The sequence below is a fragment of the Aulostomus chinensis genome, chromosome 5 (genome assembly GCF_037954235.1).
Source record: "Aulostomus chinensis isolate RoL2024-O1b breed Wild chromosome 5, RoL_Achi_v1.0, whole genome shotgun sequence".
Classification (NCBI taxonomy): domain Eukaryota; kingdom Metazoa; phylum Chordata; class Actinopteri; order Syngnathiformes; family Aulostomidae; genus Aulostomus; species Aulostomus chinensis.
The window spans coordinates 16291590-16309316 of NC_141324.1; the positions used below are offsets into that span (position 1 = coordinate 16291590).

At 44.3% G+C, this 17727-nt stretch overlaps 2 protein-coding genes and 1 long non-coding RNA gene across 3 annotated transcripts in view; 2 read left to right on the forward strand and 1 right to left on the reverse strand.

Annotated features, from left to right (window-relative positions):
• Nucleotides 1–8745, forward strand: part of LOC147261468 (neurocan core protein-like) — a 49613-nt gene extending 40868 nt beyond the window's left edge. The window contains exons 15-20 of the mRNA XM_086203498.1: nt 2522–2573; nt 2768–2874; nt 4387–4469; nt 4667–4811; nt 6047–6229; nt 7538–8745. Of these exons, the coding sequence (XP_086059624.1) occupies nt 2522–2573; nt 2768–2874; nt 4387–4469; nt 4667–4811; nt 6047–6229; nt 7538–7656 (689 nt within the window). The 3' untranslated portion in view covers nt 7657–8745. The remainder of the gene's footprint in view (nt 1–2521; nt 2574–2767; nt 2875–4386; nt 4470–4666; nt 4812–6046; nt 6230–7537) is intronic.
• An 887-nt stretch (nt 8746–9632) lies between these two features.
• Nucleotides 9633–13916, reverse strand: LOC147261469 (transmembrane 6 superfamily member 2-like). The gene is made up of 10 exons (XM_086204945.1): nt 13408–13916; nt 12605–12708; nt 12429–12526; nt 12246–12349; nt 12081–12163; nt 11874–11998; nt 11445–11546; nt 11260–11352; nt 10715–10834; nt 9633–10619 (listed from the first exon to the last, which is right to left on the reverse strand). The coding sequence occupies exons 1-10, from the start codon at nt 13497–13499 to the stop codon at nt 10410–10412; spliced, it is 1131 nt and encodes a 376-aa protein (XP_086061071.1). The 5' UTR covers nt 13500–13916; the 3' UTR covers nt 9633–10409.
• A 476-nt stretch (nt 13917–14392) lies between these two features.
• Nucleotides 14393–16401, forward strand: LOC147261470 (uncharacterized). The gene is made up of 3 exons (XR_015115775.1): nt 14393–14873; nt 15497–15566; nt 16319–16401. It is a non-coding gene; the product is annotated as an uncharacterized LOC147261470 (long non-coding RNA).
• Nucleotides 16402–17727: the final 1326 nt, after the last annotated feature.

The window sequence follows — 17727 nt, forward strand, 5'->3', positions numbered from 1 at the left end:
TGCTAGTTGCTCCATATTGAGGACCAGAATATGTATATAACAAACAGAGTGACAAGATTTTTGGAAAATGAGGACATTGTAGCTGGTCCTCACATCTTCAAAGGCCTGTTTAAGGGTCAAGACTTGGTTTTAGGCTTGGGGTTGGAATTAGGTCAGGGTTAGGTTTAGGGTCACGGTTAGGGTCAGGACTGTAGTTGTGACGGTGAGGGTAAGAGGCCAGGGAATGCATAATAATAATGAAGGTCCTCATAAAGACATGAGAAGGACTGTGTGCTTGTGTGTGTTTGTGCCAAGGACTGTGTGTGTGTGTGTGTGTGTGTGTGTGTGTGTGTGTGTGTGTGTGTGTGAGTGAGTGTGTGTGTGTGTGTGTGTATGTGTGTGTGTGTGTGTGTGTGTGTTTGTGCAGTCTGTTACTGCTCAAACACACACACACAGTCCCTCTCCTACTTATGTCTTTATGAGGACCTTCATTGTTATTATCCATTCCCTGGCCTCTTACCCTCACCGTCACAACTACAGTCCTGACCATAACCGTGACCCTAAACCGCACACACACACACACACACACACGCACACACACACACACACACACACACACTGAGAATTCATCACTGGAGCTTCATCATGTGCCCTTAAGCAGGAAGTTCACTGAGGTGAAAGCTGTTGAAGATCTAAATGAATAATTTTATTGACGCAGCTTTTTTTCCCACAGGAAACTGAAAAAGGTACAAGACATAGAGGAAAAAAAACAAGAGTTGTAGCAGGGTTTTCAAATAAATAAATAAAAATAATAGTTAGACTTTGTCAGAGTTTGACAGTGCCAGGATAGCAGCTGCCAACTTTTGCTCGTGTTCACCAACAACAAACTAGGCTGTCAAACGTGAGAAGAGTAAACAAAGCTGTCAAGACAGGAAGCAGGTGAGACTCAACGTGAAAATAGAGAGCGGAGGCTCTCCCTTTGACCTGTTCTACATCCCTCTAGCCTTCTTATCATCTTTGGTATAATAGGAATAGGAACCGCAGCGCCAACTGACTCTGAGCCCGGAGTTACAGGATTGATTTGTGGCTGAGGTGACAAAGTGTCATCAGCAGAGGCAACAAGCTTTTATTAGCTCCATGTATACTGTTGCTAACAGAGGTCTGGCCGCTCTGCATGTGTGCGTCCAAGATTGAAAGCACCAGAAGTGGGTGGCGAATATTCTGAGTTTTGTGTCCCTGTCCATGCCATTCTTTCGTAAATGGCCCCAAACTGTGGAGTAATGTTTTTCGTTTTCTGGTTAGTTTTACATCATTTGGACTCTACGAGCTGCAGTACCACTGATTTAATTAATCAGACTCAAGAGAAGATCGTCTGTGCACTCACCTTCCTGGAGGCTGGGGGCTGTAAGACACTTTTACTGTTTCCAGCCTGTCATTTCTTGTAGTTAGCGAGGTGAGGTGAGGTTGGAAGTGAGCCGCGGCTGCCACCGCTTCTTGGTTCAGACCAACGCCCCCGACTCGCCGTGCTACACTGCAAAGACGCTGTGTTGCTCATCATTTCAACACCCATACTGTTCTGTTCTCACCAGCTTATCCTGAGATTTTTTTAAATTAACACTGTAAATTATCAAAGAAAGGTGAACTGATATATTTATACCCAGGGGTGTGTTTCTCATCTTTCAGCTTCCTCGGGGTAAACAGGTTCATTTAAAGGCTCCCTGCTTTTGGAGAAACAGATAAACATAATATTCAGGAATATGGACCCAACTACAAACTTACCTCTGTAATAATTTCTCCATATTTCAGCTCCTAGACCTGGTGTGAAGCCATAGTTGGTGCTGGCTGGCTTTCTCGGTCAGTGGGGGGCTAAAGAGACGTACTGCAGTGATCCAACCTCAAATTACGTATTCAAATCTGTAATCAAACCCAAATGATCAAATCTAGACACACAGCAGCACTGTGTGAAGAATGAATGAGAGTATGAGCACACACGTGTAATAAGGGGCCTGAATGTGATTGGTTGCACTAATAATCCCCCATACGGCCTGCTAAAACATACACACACACACACACACACACACACACACACACACACACACACACACACAAACACACACACAGCTGATTCATTATCTCATTGGTGTCCGCCATCTCCAGGTCCAGATCTGTCCTCCTCCTCCTCCTCCTCCTCCGTGTGTGTGTGTGTGTGTGTGTGTGTGTGTGTGTGTGTGTGTGTGTGTGTGTGTGTGTGTGTGTGTGTGTGTGTTGCACAATGAGGATTAATGAATATCTAACCTTTGCGGTTCTAAATGAATCCAAGGCTCTTGATGTTATTAATGAATACTAATGTGCAGCCAGAGAACCTTGTGTGGTGTGAATTGAAAACGAGCCTCTTAAGATGCCACAACTTATTCTTTATTTTCCTAAGGTGAGAAAGCCAGCGTTTGTTTCATCTGCTCCTGAGCTTAGCTGCACTTTCACTTACCCTTCAAGGAATATTGTCCAGCGTCACTCATTTCTGCTCATCTTTTTTTCTTTACAGACATCGAAGGTTGTGAGCATGGATGGAGGAAGTTCCATGGCCATTGCTACAGGTTGGAACAATGAAAAACTGGCTGCACTGTGAAAATAAATGCCACCATAAACTTACCTGCTACCACAAAGGCTTCATCACATATCCTGCAGTTACCACAGCACCATTGAAACATGTCTATACCTGCATATTAATACACAATATATTTTGTGTTCAATGTATTTTCTTATCCGCTGTGACTGTATTGTCCCCCAGGTTCTTCACCCACAGACACACCTGGGAGGATGCAGAGAAAGACTGCAGAGAGCACAGCGCCCACCTCAGTAGTATCATTTCTGCTACGGAGCAGGAGTTTATCAATGGTAGGAGGGTTTGCTTGTATTTCTGTTGGCCTTATTTGTCTTTTGGCGTAAACGTGTGACATAAAAGACAATCAGACATGGAACAAAGCCATGCTGAGGCAAAAAACAACAACAAAAACAAACTAGAAATCACTAAGGGAACGCAGGCCACCACCAAGGTGAATTTTTGACCCCTAGCACTTCCACGCTCAGATCCTAATTAAAGTTGCAACTAGCCATAGGCGAGCCCTCACACTCCCGTGCACTGTAGAGCGAGAGGGAAGAGAAACTAGATATTCAGATTTTGCATGAAGGAGCAGACTAATGTGAGCACTGTGGTGCAACGATCACTTCCTGCATGAAGTCAGTGGTGCTAGAAAACACACGTTTTCTTTATTATGTCACATGAAGACAATGGTGGGGCGGCACGGTGGTGCAGTGGTCAGCACTGTCGCCTCACAGCAAGAAGGTTCTGGGTTCAAGTCCCGGCTCCAGGACAGGATCTTTCTGTGTGAGTCTCCATGTTCTCCCTGTTCCTGTGTGGGTTCTCTCTGGTACTCCAGCTTCCTCCCACAGTCCAAAGACATCAAGAGGGGACGAGGCTGATTGATACTCTAAATTGACCGTAGGTGTGACTGTGAGTGTGAATGGTTGTCTGTCTCTATGTGTTGGTCCTGAGATGGACTGGCGACCTGTCCAGGGTGAACCCTGCCTCTCACCCACAGGCTGCTGGGAGAGGCTCCAGCCTCCTCCCGTGACCCTTAACAGGATAAGTAGTAGAAAATGAATTCATCAGACTAAGTTTGTGACATCACTGATAACCGTGATGGTGGTGAAACCTAGATGTTAAGCGTTTAACACAGTTTCAGTTGCCTTTAACTGTCAAATGCTTTGCAACTATTGCTCATTTGTGGGTTTATCAGAGCTAAATACTGCTAATGTGAGTTAGCTTTCGCTTCTCGTGTTTCTGTCACTCATTGATTATTAATACATGGAGGTGTCTTATGTAACATTACTCAAATTCAGCCTGTAGATGTCTTCTGGGCTCACATCAAACATGTGAAGTTTGGAAAAGATCTGACCATGTGGCCCAGTTACAACAGTTTTCTGTTCTATGGAGAAACTGGCCGCCGCGTCATGGAAACGGCATTTAACAAAAACTCCATTTCTTCACAGTAACGCATCATTGAGTTCTTAAGTTGTTTCTGACCAAATTTGACATGGATCTGATTGACATATTAGGAGGAGTAGGAGTGTATTACCAAAAAAAAAAAGCCATTTCTTGTTGCCACTGGGCGGCGCCATGACTAATCCATCCCGAAGTGTAATAGGTTCCCCCTGGGCTCAAGCTACAACGATTTGGTCTCCACCACGTTTGACAAAATTCAGCCTCAAGGTTTTTGTATAATCCTGCTGCAAAAACAAAAGTGGTGGAAATCACACAAGAGAAAATAAACCCAGATATGTGTAAATACAGAGACGTCGGTGAGTGATAACATCTTACAAGAATAAGCTGCTGGCTGTTTTTTTCAGGTCTGGGTCATGACAACGCCTGGATCGGTTTGAATGACCGAACAGTGGAGGAAGACTTTCAGTGGACCGACAGCAACGATTTGGTTTGTCATCACAATGTGCTGCCACATCATTTAAAATGAAAATTACATCTCAATTTCTGTGCAAACGCCAGAAAATAATATGAAAGCACTTATGTTCATTTGGGCCTCCACACAAATGATTGTTGGCGGCTCCAGTCATGCTGGGCTTTAATGGCTGATTCAAGCAAATGAGTTGATTCCTGTTATTTGTGGTGTAGATATATGAGAACTGGAGGGAGAGCCAGCCAGATAACTTCTTTGCAGGCGGCGAGGACTGTGTGTTGACCATCGCCCATGAGGACGGCAAGTGGAACGATGTGCCCTGCAACTATAACCTGCCCTACATCTGCAAGAAAGGCACAGGTACGGCAACACCCCCGAATATAACAAACAGCTGAGGTGACGAGGAAACGGTCAGGGCTTGTTGAGAGATATCGTTTGACACAATCAGGCTCAGTATGACTCTTTCACAGCCAATCAATAACAGTTTTAACTCTTTTGCTTTCTTCATGGTGCCGTGTGTGTGTGTGTGTGTGTGTGTCCGTCTGTGTGCGCGTGTGCGTCTGTGTGTGCTATCGCTGACCAGCTGTCCTCTTGTTACTCGGAAGTGCTCATCATTTTTTCCTGAAATTTCCCACGTATGATCTCAGTCACGGTTTAACATCATTTTCAGTTTCTCCATTAAAGGTCACAGCAGCAGATGCACCAAATACTGACGTCAAACACAAACTTTTCTCAAACCTGCATTGATTTTTCAGATCGATATCAATCTCAATCTTCTCCTTATTGCTGTCTTGTTCTCCCTGGGGTCCACTAACAACATGTCCAGACAGTAGAGGTGCACTGTAGCTGCGCTTATTGCCAATTGCTGCCTTGTTCCCAAAAGGGTTTAGGTCTATACAATCACGAAAAACTAGCAAAAGCCATGAAAGCTCTAAAGAAAATAAAGCCAGAAAGTTTTACAGAAGTTGTGAACATGTGGTTTACTTAATATCAGAGAAGTGGTTCAGTTTCGAAAGACCGACCGAATCCTAATTTTGTCAAACCTGCATTCATTTTCATTCACCTGCAAGTACCCTGCAGTACATGCTGAAAAGGATTTTTACAATTAATTTTGTGTTTTCAGATGTTTCAGGGAGAGTTTGGTCCTGAAACCTGACCTCAAACAACATGGAACTGTTAAAAAAAATGTATTGAATAAAAATACATTTCCACTTCTTTGGAATGGGAAGAGTTCTTTTAAAATGTGATGAAAACTAAAGAAAGTGACTCTGCGGATGATCAGGAAGAGAGAGAGAGAGATTGTGGAGGATGGCAAGAGGGAGATTAAGCGCTTTAAGCGTGTGCTTTGTTTGCCTGGAGTGGACTGCAAAGAAGTTGCTTTCCTCTGTTCCAACTACAGCTCTGCAACACTGCCATCTAGAGGCAGCACACACAAGTACAGAGTGGAGTATGAACAGATGAGGGTCTTTAACAATTCACTCAAACCTTAAATGTGGAAAAATCCCTCAAATGATCTCTCGTCTGACTGATGTGAAGTTTTTCTTGCTCCAAAAAAAAAGCATCAAAATCATAAGTTTATATGTTTACTCTGACAGTGCTGTGCGGGACCCCGCCCGCAGTGGAAAACGCCCACTTGATAGGTCGACGGAGGTCACACTATGACATCCACGCCGTGGTGCGCTACCAGTGCTCAGAGGGCTTCTATCAGCGTCACATCCCCACTGCACGCTGCCGGACTGATGGCAGCTGGGAGCGACCCAAGATCATCTGCACAAAGTGTGAGTATTTCTACTTTATTGTGAATATATTTCACATTCACATCAACACACAGCTTTTTCCCAGATAGCTAAATTAATCTGGCAAATACTCCAGCCATATGCTTGTGTTTATTTGCCGAGGGATACAACTGATTCCACCACGGTCTGGCTCGTACACAGCAGAACTGCTGGGCCTGATCCTGAGATATTGGCCCACATCTGGCTCAATTTTGGCTCAGATCATCTGGTGGAAGACAGCCGGAGTTGGTTCAGAACCGACCGCTGCCTGGGTCGTAGCTAAATAAAGGTCTATTCTAATTACATGCTTGGTTCTTTGGTGCTCATGTCATGACCAAAGTACTGAAGGAGCAATGGGAATGATGCGCTCTCATCACCAGATGACAAACGAAAAGTAAGAATGACCTTGTTAAGAAATAAGCAGATCAAAATGAAAGATTTATCATCTCTTTTTTGATTTAAAAAAAAAAGGTACAAAGCCCTTGAGAACATTCTCATTTTCACAATAAGAGAGGGATGACAACACCTAGGCTCAAGAAAGGAAATGGCTAGAAAAAACATGTCACTCTTGCTGAATCTTCTTTCATAAAAGTACAGACTTGTTTTGCTACTTGCTTTGCTACCCAGAGGGTCTTTGTTACCACTGCCATCCCTGAGACACTGAAAACTGTGTCAACACAATAGCACACAAGAGCCGCTGTATAATGCAGATGTCGTCAGAGTTGAATATGCTTGTTTGAACCTGACTCCGTGACGATTTAGCGTGTGGCAGCGTGGTGATGGCAAATGTGTCCTGCTGGTCTTGGGAACTGAACCATCCTCTAAAATTTAAGTCCCCACTGCCCTCGTTGTGTACCTCAGCTAAAAGACCTACAAATACTCTGAAGTATTGAGTTAAGTTCTTTATAGCCTTTTTACCAATGATGTAGTTCATTGGTTGAGTTCTTCCTCAGCTCAGTCCTTGCTGTTCCTCGTAACGGTTCTTGGAATTTTGGGGAAAAGGAACCATCACTGGGGTCATGCTGAGAGACAGGACAGACTGAGCTGAGAAAAAAAACAAACCAATCAGGATCCTCATTGGTAAGCAGCAAAAAGGGTGGGGCTTTAAGAAAGTCTGAACCATCTCTTTCATGTGTTAAGAGGCACCATTAGGCTTTGCTTACTGTCTGCAAGACTAAATTTAGGACTAGAAAAGTCTAAAGTGTGTAAGAGTGAATTTGTGCATAAACATTATCTGCTAATCTGTAGTTGTTACATGTGAATCTACTGCTGAACATGTGCACTTGAACGCCTGCTTCCGTTCTTTTGCAGCCCGGCGATCACACCGGTACAGACGCCACCATCATAATCAACGCCGCGAGCGCCGCAGCCACAGACGACACGGAGGAGAAGGACACAAGGCCAGAGAGGACGCACACAGCTACTACTGAACCAAATACTACAAAGCCTGGCTGCTGCCAGCCTTGGCCCATAAAGACAGACAGTAGTTCACATTCAAACCCCCCCCCCCCCAACACACACACTCACACACGCACACACCCTTTTCTGCTTCTAACCATGTTTAGCTTTATTCCTACTGATGAATAAGGTTTTCTTCCTCTAACATAACCTCACTATCTTTTTTTTGTTTGTTTTTGCTTTTTTGAGCCGCTTCCTTTAACCGAGGTCCATGCGAACACTAACTGTAACACTAACCCTCATTAATGTGTCCATACAGTGAAACCTCCATGAACTTTAACCCTCGATCCGTCAGACTGACCGGGGTGTGTGAGCGTACGCATGTAAAAGGTGTGCTGAGTCACTTTTTTTTTTCATTTTTTTGTCAAGGTTGAAAAACAACTTTCATCTCGTATTCTCTTTAACGAAGCACAGACGTATTTGATGCAAGTGAGCATTCAGTCCAGTAACCCTGTGCTTTTTCTAAGTGTATTATAGCTGTTACTTTCCCATAGAGCACCCGAGTAGCTGTTCCATTCTACTGACATGCTGTTTTCTAATATTTGCTATGTTTTGTTTAATGTTACTATTTATTATCAGCCATTTTACTAGAGAAGATGCTTTTCATTTTTTTTACTCCTTCTTCTTCTTCTTCTTCTTCTTCAGAGAGCCGGTGTAACATCATTTTTTTATAACAACGAATCCAACAATCAGTCAGTAACTAAATTAATCATTTGATTGCCTCTAATCTGTGTATTGTAAATATTGTGCTGTTTGTTATTGGCTGATCCTTAATCAATAGCTGTCCGATCAGTTAGATCCCTATAAGGACTCTCAACTAATGAACAAATCCCATTGATAACAAATGACAATGTGGACGGGATTATTTCAAGTCTTTCTCAAGATCAACCACTTGATTGTACCTGAATTATTCTCCATCTTTGCACGGCTTATTTACATATTTACATGATGGTAGAATGTCATGATTCTTTGTCTTTGGTCTCTTTGATATTTGGTCATCATTCACTTTTTTGGTGTTCTTATGACTTTTTGTCCTGCTGTTGTGTTCCATTCTTAATAAAGACGGAAAAAAAATGAGTAATTGTTTTGGAATCTGTGTGATTCTGTCAGTCCGACGATGCAATTCCCAGATTTTGGTGGGGGGGGTTTGTTGTTGTTTTTGTTACCTGTGCAATTTCTATAATCCGTGAGATTATGCTGGAGTCGATAAAGCTCACCTTCATATTGCGAGATTATCATTTCATTTGTTTGCTGCTCATCCACACTTGCAGCCTGTTTGAGAACCATGTTCTCATCTCTCTTGTGAAGAAACACAATTGTTTACCAGAACAATTAGCAAAGCAATAAGTAACCCGCTGAGCCTAAAATGTACACGTTTTTTTAACACTATATTAGCTTAATTTGAACGTAATGCTAAATTCCAGTCCCATAAATCTGTCATTTTATTCTTCCAGTTAAATCAAAATAATAGCCAGGGTTTGAGTCCATCTTCCGTCATGTTTCTAATCCCTCGACTGCCATATATTAAGATTTCATGATCCAATAAAAGCTGGTTAGCGGATTTGTTTTTGATTAGTATCTAAAACCTTTTAGCATCTGTTTTATACAACCATAAAATTACGAAATGAACAGCAACCTAAACAACGGCGCACGCAGGCACACACACACACAGACACACACACAGTGAACATGTACTTAGTGTGCTAAACTGTCATTCACAACAACACATACCGGCAGGTCACATGATCATCTGTGCGGCAGCTCACCTGAATCCAGGGTTCACCTCTTATCAGTTTGATGCCAAAAGCAACGTTAAATGGGCCAGACCTGCCTACACAGTGACATCACCACCAGCCAGACAATGTTTACAACTACACAGACCACCCCAGTTAATCCAGTAACCTGAGGCACAGAGGACAGAAATAATCTGAGAGACGTCACATACGTAATGCAAGTGTATTTTAATCCAACACTGTTACACCCGGAAGGCTCAAAATATCTTTAAGTGCTCCATTTTTTTTGTTTTGCTTATTCAAAATAATCTGGATTACGAAACCTGACGAACCGGTGAGATACACTGACAGCTAGAGATGAGAGATCCTGTTCAGCTTCTCTGAAATGTTGGTCAAACTGCATAATCTGAGGATGCTACTTGAAAGTAGTTCTATCAACTACTGCAGTTATATCAAGCAAATAGAACAACTTACTGTTGGCCCTAGTTGCAAATATGAGTAACGCTCATTTTAGCACTTCTCGAGTACTGCGTGAATCCTGTAAACACTTCCTCTGTTAGGGGAGCTGTGACAGTTTCCACTTATGTTGGACTGGTAGGAATTTAAGGTGGTAAACTGGGTTGTGACGACTTTTCCTACATTTCTGCCATATTTTCCCTCCCAGAAAGATTGACTCCTCTGCTGGTTATAATCCAGTTTAACAGTTTTAATCTGGAAAGATAGCAACTGCACATGAATGAGTCACCCTAAGGCTGTACGAGTCCTCATCTCCATCAACAGCCTTCTTATCAGGGTCCAATAGTCCATGCAGGCAGGGAGTGCTGCACAAGGTGACTGATTGTCTCCAGTTGACTCAGAGAGCAACATTTGTAGATTTCCTCTGGGTTCGGGGGTTGAAGATTGTCTGTTTATTGCAGTTTGTGCACAGAGGAGGACATTATCCTTGTCACAGTGTGAAGTATAACGTGAAAATCCATCCAATCCTGTGTGGTCTAGTTCTTCTTCTTCTCGGTGTTGGCCTGTCCCTTGGGAACCGGTTTCATAAAATACGCTGGGCTGGTGTGGCAGCGCAGGGCGAGCAGAGCCGGCGCAGCAGCCAGTAGCACATTGAGAGAGATAACAGGCCACCATTTATCTGCTGGAACTCGGTACGTGAAGGGAGTGCGGGAGTGCAGAGATGCTCCGATATGACACCACTGGGTCTGAAGAGACCAGAAAGAGGAAGTAAACATGAGGCTTGACACAGGAAAAATATACACATATCATAATAGGATGTTCAAACTACAATAACACTTACCTGAGCCACGGCTCCGGCAAAGAACAGGGTCCAATCCAGCATCCAGCTGCAGCCAGGTGTTCTCAGACCGTAGATGAAGAGAGTCAGCAGAGGAAGAGCGTAGAAAAACAACACCAACATCTTCAGGAGATGCGAAGGCAGAAAAACTAGAATTACTGTCTCGTAATCAGATTGCAGTTTACATCCATGTTATTTCATACTCACATTGTAGAGCCTTAAGGGATTAAAAGAATACGATAGTGAATACGACCATTAAGGTGTTTGTTTTTTGTGGTTGAACATTATCATGTCACATCGATGCTAACCTTGTAGATGTAATGTGTCATCACATCGTTATTTCCTGCTCGTAGACATTTTATGTGGAAATTTTAGAACCGTTAGCGAGTTTATTCAAAAGGACAGAAATGTATTTGTGCTGTCGGTGACGTCTGATCACCACAATCCCATTACATCCCCCTTAAACCCAAATGAATATTAGTGCCGTATGTGAAGGAAACCGCTGGCACCAGCACCAACGTACACGTACACAAGGAGTGCCGACTCACCATCACCCTGGGAAAGCCGACCGGGTCTTTGAGGTAGGGCTCATACTGGAAGATGTAGGTGAAACAAGCATCTAGAGGACAGTCCAGCACCACCTGAGCCCAGGCAGGACCACAGTTCAGAGTTTCTATAGTTTAAATATTCTAGACAGATAAAAAAAAAGGGGTTCTAAATGGTTTTTACTCACAAATCCTCTAAAAACAGAGAAAGCCATCGCTCCCAGCAAGAGGAGTGAAAGGAGGAGGTCAACGGGTCGAGACAACAGCCCTCTCTCTTGCACCGCCGCAATCTGGTCAGCAGAGAAACAGGAATTAATCACACTAAAATGTGGTTTCACTTGATCATCGAAATAATAAAAGAGAATGTGTCTGTGTGTGTGTGTGTGTGTGTGTGTGTGTGTGTGTGTGAGAGAGAGAGCAGCTCAGTCAAACAATCCTGGTGACGTGTGTGTTGCTTTTATAGGAACAGAAACTCCACTGACTCTACACATCACAACCTGCTCACAGGCCTCAGGGATTTTACCAGTACTACAGGTATCGACGCAAAGATATATAAAAGCCTTGTGTGGCTCCGGAGGGAGCTGTGTGATACCATTACCACTGCGTTGTAGTATTACCTTGTCAGCTTTGATAACCGGCATTTCTCTGGGTCTGCTAAACAGGAGCGACGCTGCCCAGAAAGGCACCACGAAGAAGGGCACGTTCCTCCAAAAAGCCGGTCGAATGTTCGATCCAAATTTACCTGAAACAACAAGAACGGTATCAGCCGAACGAGCCTTTAACACCACTGATGATCTGACACACTCATAGCGGAGCCCTCTAACCAACGACCACTCCTGGGATGTGAACTATTTGATGGGCGACGGAGGAGCCGGCCCACAGCAGCCCCAGGCTACGGTAGGACTTCCTGCCAGGAAAAAGAGATGAACAAGTTTCATTAAATACTGAGACAGCAGACAGGTAACGAAGGCGGGGATGTTGCTGCTTACCCTGTGAACATGCGGTGGATGATAGTGAGGAAGAGGATGTAGTGAACCAAACCCTCCCAGTAGGACATCATCACAGCGTAGGCAGTACTCAGATGAGGCTCGCCCTGCACACACAGGCAGCAGATTTGTCATCACATCTGAAATGAAAATAACTGGAACAGGAGGAGGGAAGGTTGAGCTCACCATCTTCAGGTAGAAACCCATGAAACCAGAGATGAAGCCGTCCTGCTCCAAAGCGTTGCTCAGCCCCACCATGCAGGTGAAGGAAAACTCCGCAAAGACTGAATAAACACACAGAAGCATCATGGAAAGTCTGCCGCTGCTCTGTAAGTCAATGAAAGATGTTGAAGTGCCTCTACCATAGAATAATGGGTCCACTCTTGTTTTATGGTGCACTGTGAGGAGGAGGAGAAGAAGAACGGTTCCCAGGACGACCATTCCCATTCCCAGGATGGGTAGAGGTCTGAGGAAAAGCAGGTTTATTGTGGAAGATCCATCAATGTGTCCGTGCAACAGCTCCTCTAATCTGATCAGATGTATTCATTGAAACCCGGGTTAAAAAATGAAGGTTTGAAGACATACAAGGGAGCAGAGATTCTAAATGTTACATTTAACCCCCCCCCCCCCTTAAAAAAAATCACGTGATTTCATACTAATAGAGTCCACATAAATGTTTGCACATCCATTTCCATGACTAAGTAAATTTCATGACCATTCACTACTGGAAAGGTCTGTTTACACAAATAAACAAAGAATAAATCCTTGACAAACTATTCCAATGTACATTCAATTAAAACTGCTGTGTTTTTGATACAACAGAAGTAGGAAATGAAGTCCATCTACGTGTTGTCCAACATGCAGGTTATTGGTGAAGCAGTTTTCCATGAATGCCTGGCTTTATTTAGTGCACCAAAACCAAAAAAATCCAGGTCTAGAAATTGTTTTGTTTTTTCAAATTCAATGTCGTTTCCAGGTTTTCCATGACTATGTAAACCCTGGAGCGGAGTTTACAGCATTTCTATTGTCCTGAATCCACCTGTAGTTTCAGTGTCCCAGACTGGGTCAACCAGGCCTCGCCACACGCCCTTTCCTCCAGTCTCTGCTTCGCGCGTCTGATGGGGATGAATTCACACAGCAGAGAGTGAAAGTAGGCCACACTTACTCCTGAAGCGCAGGGATGTTGTTCATCGTGTATAAAACTCCAGGAGCGACAAGAGAAAGGAGAAACACGCAGACTACCACAGGCGGCCTCATCCTTCACACGTTGGTCGAGCGCGTTTGTTTGTAGACGTTCTTAAATAGAATTACTTCCTGTTAAACTCGCCCGGGAATGACACGAGGCATGTCTCAGTACCCTGCGACCTCCCCACTGCTGCTGCCGCCGAGAAGAGGCGACAGTTCACGGGGAGGAGTGTCCTGGATGTTGCCTTTTGATCCCTGATGAAACAACTGCTCCTAACTCGTGTACCGGTGCGTCTCAAAGGTCAGCAGCCATGTCCGGCTATCTTGATTAGTCCGCACTCACAGTGTCACCTAACCCTTCGATGACCCGCGCGTAATGCGCAGCAAAACGGTGCCAAAGGCATGCGCATCCTGTTTTAAGTTTATATTTAACTGCTGTTAAAAGGAACCAATTTTTGTCCTACATGTTAGAGTCCATCGTCTGTGTTGACACAGGCTGCCCCCTAGTGGAAGCAGCTGGCACCAGTGTCCCTCAATATCATTTTAAGCTCTCTAGTAAGGAGCTCTGCATGGAATATGTTGGTTGAGAGTGTATTAATGAGCGCAAATATCCTCATTATATTGCACATGTGGAAGAATTGTCTATACCCCCCCCCCCCCCAAGTCCCCCATCTGGTGTAAGATTAACTCCTTCTCCAGTCTGGATTAGATACTGGATTATAACAAACACAAAGTTCAGTATAAAGAAGATATTTTCTTTCCTCGGAGTCATGATCCATTCAGCCTTGTTCTTATTCTGTTTCAGTTTCTGTAACGACGTGTTTCTCTCCATAAATGACAACCATGTGCATTATGCAAGATCTCGTGGATGAACCTCGGTAAAGCAGCCTCCATCTAATGCAACTTTATCTCCTGCAACAAAGCAGAGCAGCTGAAGAGGATTATACTGTTGTTGCCACAGAAACTTAGTGACCGATGGAAAGCGACTGAACAGAGAGAGAGAGAGGGAGAGAGAGAGAGGGGTGGGGAGTGTATGAAGAGAGTAGAAAGAGAGACAAGCAACCCTTCACCCACACAGCAGTCCTAAGGTTTTTGAGTGAGTCCACCCAGTCTGCCACCATGCTGCACCCTTTAATAATCGGCATTGTAACCGTCAACACCTCTCTAACCATCATCTACTGGAGCTTCCTTCTGGGCGATGCCTACTTCAAGTGGCTGATGGAGCCAGAAGACAAACCCAAGAAGGTGGTTACTCCAGCCTGAAGGAGCCACCATGGACCTGCCTGACTGAATGACGGGCTCTTGTCTCTGCTTAGCTTTAGTTGCTACGAGTGGTTCAGCTTAGTGCTTCGTTGTGAGTCTGATTTCACATCTGACCTGCTTTCTGTTTCACCTGGAGAACCTCTGATTTACTGCGAGTGATTGAGAAAGGAACCGTTCCAAAAGGTAACATCACCTGCACCAGAAACAGTTTTGTATCTGTGAGGTTTGTCGTGGGAATGACCTGCTCACATCCACAGAAACGGTTCCTTCAGGTGACGCCAAATCAACTTCTGTCTTGCTGACTCAGTAAAAAGGTGTTGCCGTCCGTGACGCTGGCATGTGTCAAGGAAAGCCTGTCAAGGATTACAGAAGAACACCTTGATACTGACACAGACAGACGAACAGCCTCATTAAGAGACCTCTCTGCTTTTTCATCTCATCTCCTGTTTCCACTGTACAGAAAGACTTGATTTTCTGCGTCATCTTTTGTCATGGCACACGTCTTCTACTGGGGCCTGCACCCAGTTTCTTGGTTCATTCTCATCGCGAATGTGGCAATTACCATCATTGAGTGGCGGTTTCTGATTTCACGGTTTTCTCAACTTAGCCAGCCACTGGACAAAAACAGTACCAAAGAAGAAGCTTGATCGGGAGGATCTGATTTCTGGATATAATATCTGTGTTTACCTGCCCGACCGTAGAAAAATCAAACAACGGTGCGCTTTTATTCCCCGTAGGAATGAGAGAAGCCGTTCCTTTGTCTGCATGACTTTAACCTTCAGCCGTGTGTTTGTGGTTCTTTTCAGAGCGGTCTCACACACTCATTGGGAAGACCCTTCGTTCAGCCAAGAGGTCATTTCAAGTTTTGATTACACGGTAAGAACTCTTAATTTTGCCCTAAAAACTTCTTCCTTTTCATCTCTGACATTGTCATTTTTTTCTTGATAGAGTGGGAGAGGGTGTGTTTCCTTGCATGTATAATGAAGTCGCTTTCAAAGAGTTTTCCTACTTGTGGGGAAATTATATTTCATGAAATATCCCCATCTGCTCTGTTATGAATCATTCGGAAGTACATTTAAAGAATATAAAATGTGCTTAAGACTTATTTCAAGCGTGGGATGTCCATTAAGTAGAAACCCAAGAGAGAGCAGTACTTTAATATATGTATCGTGTGTATATATACACACATATGCAGTATGAGTATGGTCATGGAGGACCATAAGCCTCTTTGGTGTATTACCGTCCACCTCTCTTCACTCATATCTCTAATCCCTACAGATGGAAAGCTGATATCGCTCTGTGACAGACTCAATCCTATTAACTCTGTCTGTCCTATATTCACCTCTCCTCTGCCTCACACTCAAATTTAACCAAGGACCCTCACCAAAAAAAAAAAAAAAAAATCTACAAGGAGGATGGCGGGATTTAAGTCTAGACAAAAGATTAGGGGAACGGGAACAGTACCTAGTGGCTACAGTATCGGATCTTCCTTGTCTGGTGAACTACATTTTTTGTGCCGCTCCTCAAGGATCTTCATTTCCATCCGTCTGTCCTGCCACATTAGAAATAAAACTATGTTTGAAATGTCTGTCTCCTCTCTTCTGCATCTCTGTTGCCCATTCTCCAAGTGTTGCCAGCACCGTGAGCGAGAGTGGATCCGCCATGAGACAATAAATCTACCACCATCGCCTAAGAAAACCTCTCAAGAATTTTCGATCAGACCGTCCACTTTTGAAAACTGCTCAGCCATGAATCAAGTTGTGTCCCTTAACACCTCCGGAGAAGCTTTTATCTGGAGTCACCGACAACTTCTCCAGCTGTCCCGAAGGAAGGAAGAGGACGCCCTTTTTGTGGACTATGTCCCCCCAGCAAGAGATGCTATAAATCTTCCACGCAATGTAGTCTATATCCTAGTTGGGGGGCTGTTGGTTGTGGTGGCCACTTACGCCATAGTGGGACACCTGATTAAAGACTTGATGCATGACCTGGCAGGTAACCTCCGGCTGAATCCTCCTGCATGGATGTCCTCTCCTTCCGTCACTCTCTCCACTCTGACGTCCATGGTGTGGTTGTGTCTCAAAGTCCTTTTTTTGACCCTGAGTTGTTTTGCAAATGCTGCTTCAACATTCTCTCCTTGTTTTTTTCCCCCCTTTTTTTGGGTTTCCACATGTGTCCTGTGGTTGATGTCAACATTCCCAAAGAGAAACCTGCTCATAATAGACCATTATATTATCTAAGTGTGATGCACACACTTCAACAGCTTGACGTGTTTGGCCCGGATGTGGCCCATAACTTTGCTCCTTTGGCCCATTTTGCTTTGAGCGACTCAGCTACAAGTCCACCAACTGTACCGCTCTCTGCTCCCTTAATTGCTACCCATGGGGGTGAATAAAGTTTTCTGAATCTGAATCTTATGTGGCCCCCCCATCTGACCCAGGTCAGGCTAAACTCTTTACATTTGACCCAAACCACATTTGGCCGTGCCGCAACTGAGCCTTAAGTGCCTAAAATGTCCCAGATAGGCCCGAGATCAAGTTTTATTTGATTTACCCGCACAGCTCTTTGAAATTCCACACTCTAGATTGTCATCTAAGTCCAGTTATGAATGTTTTCTGTCCAACCCATGCTGCGCTAACCTCGGCTACAGGACAAATAGCTTTTTACAGGCTCCCAATGATGAGTGAAATGACCTGAATGTGTAAAATTGTCTCTTTCTATCTCCTCTCATTTCACACCTCCCAGACTGGATTCTTGGCCCCAAACCAATAGAGGATCACTCTGAGGAGGAGGGGGGACTGAGGGTAGAAGAAGAACAACCTCCGAGTGATTCTAGTCGGATGATGAAGGGAGACAAGATGCAGATGGAGAAGGACGGCCTTCTGCCAGGCTTCCACTCGAGAGACGGAGGCTGCCTCCTCCCTTCCATCCCTCCTCCGCTGAGAAGCCCTCTGGCTTCATACCCGGGAGAAAAAGGACCATCTACTACGAATGTGACCTTCACCAGCCCGCTGGCTCCTTATGTCACTTCCCTCTGAGT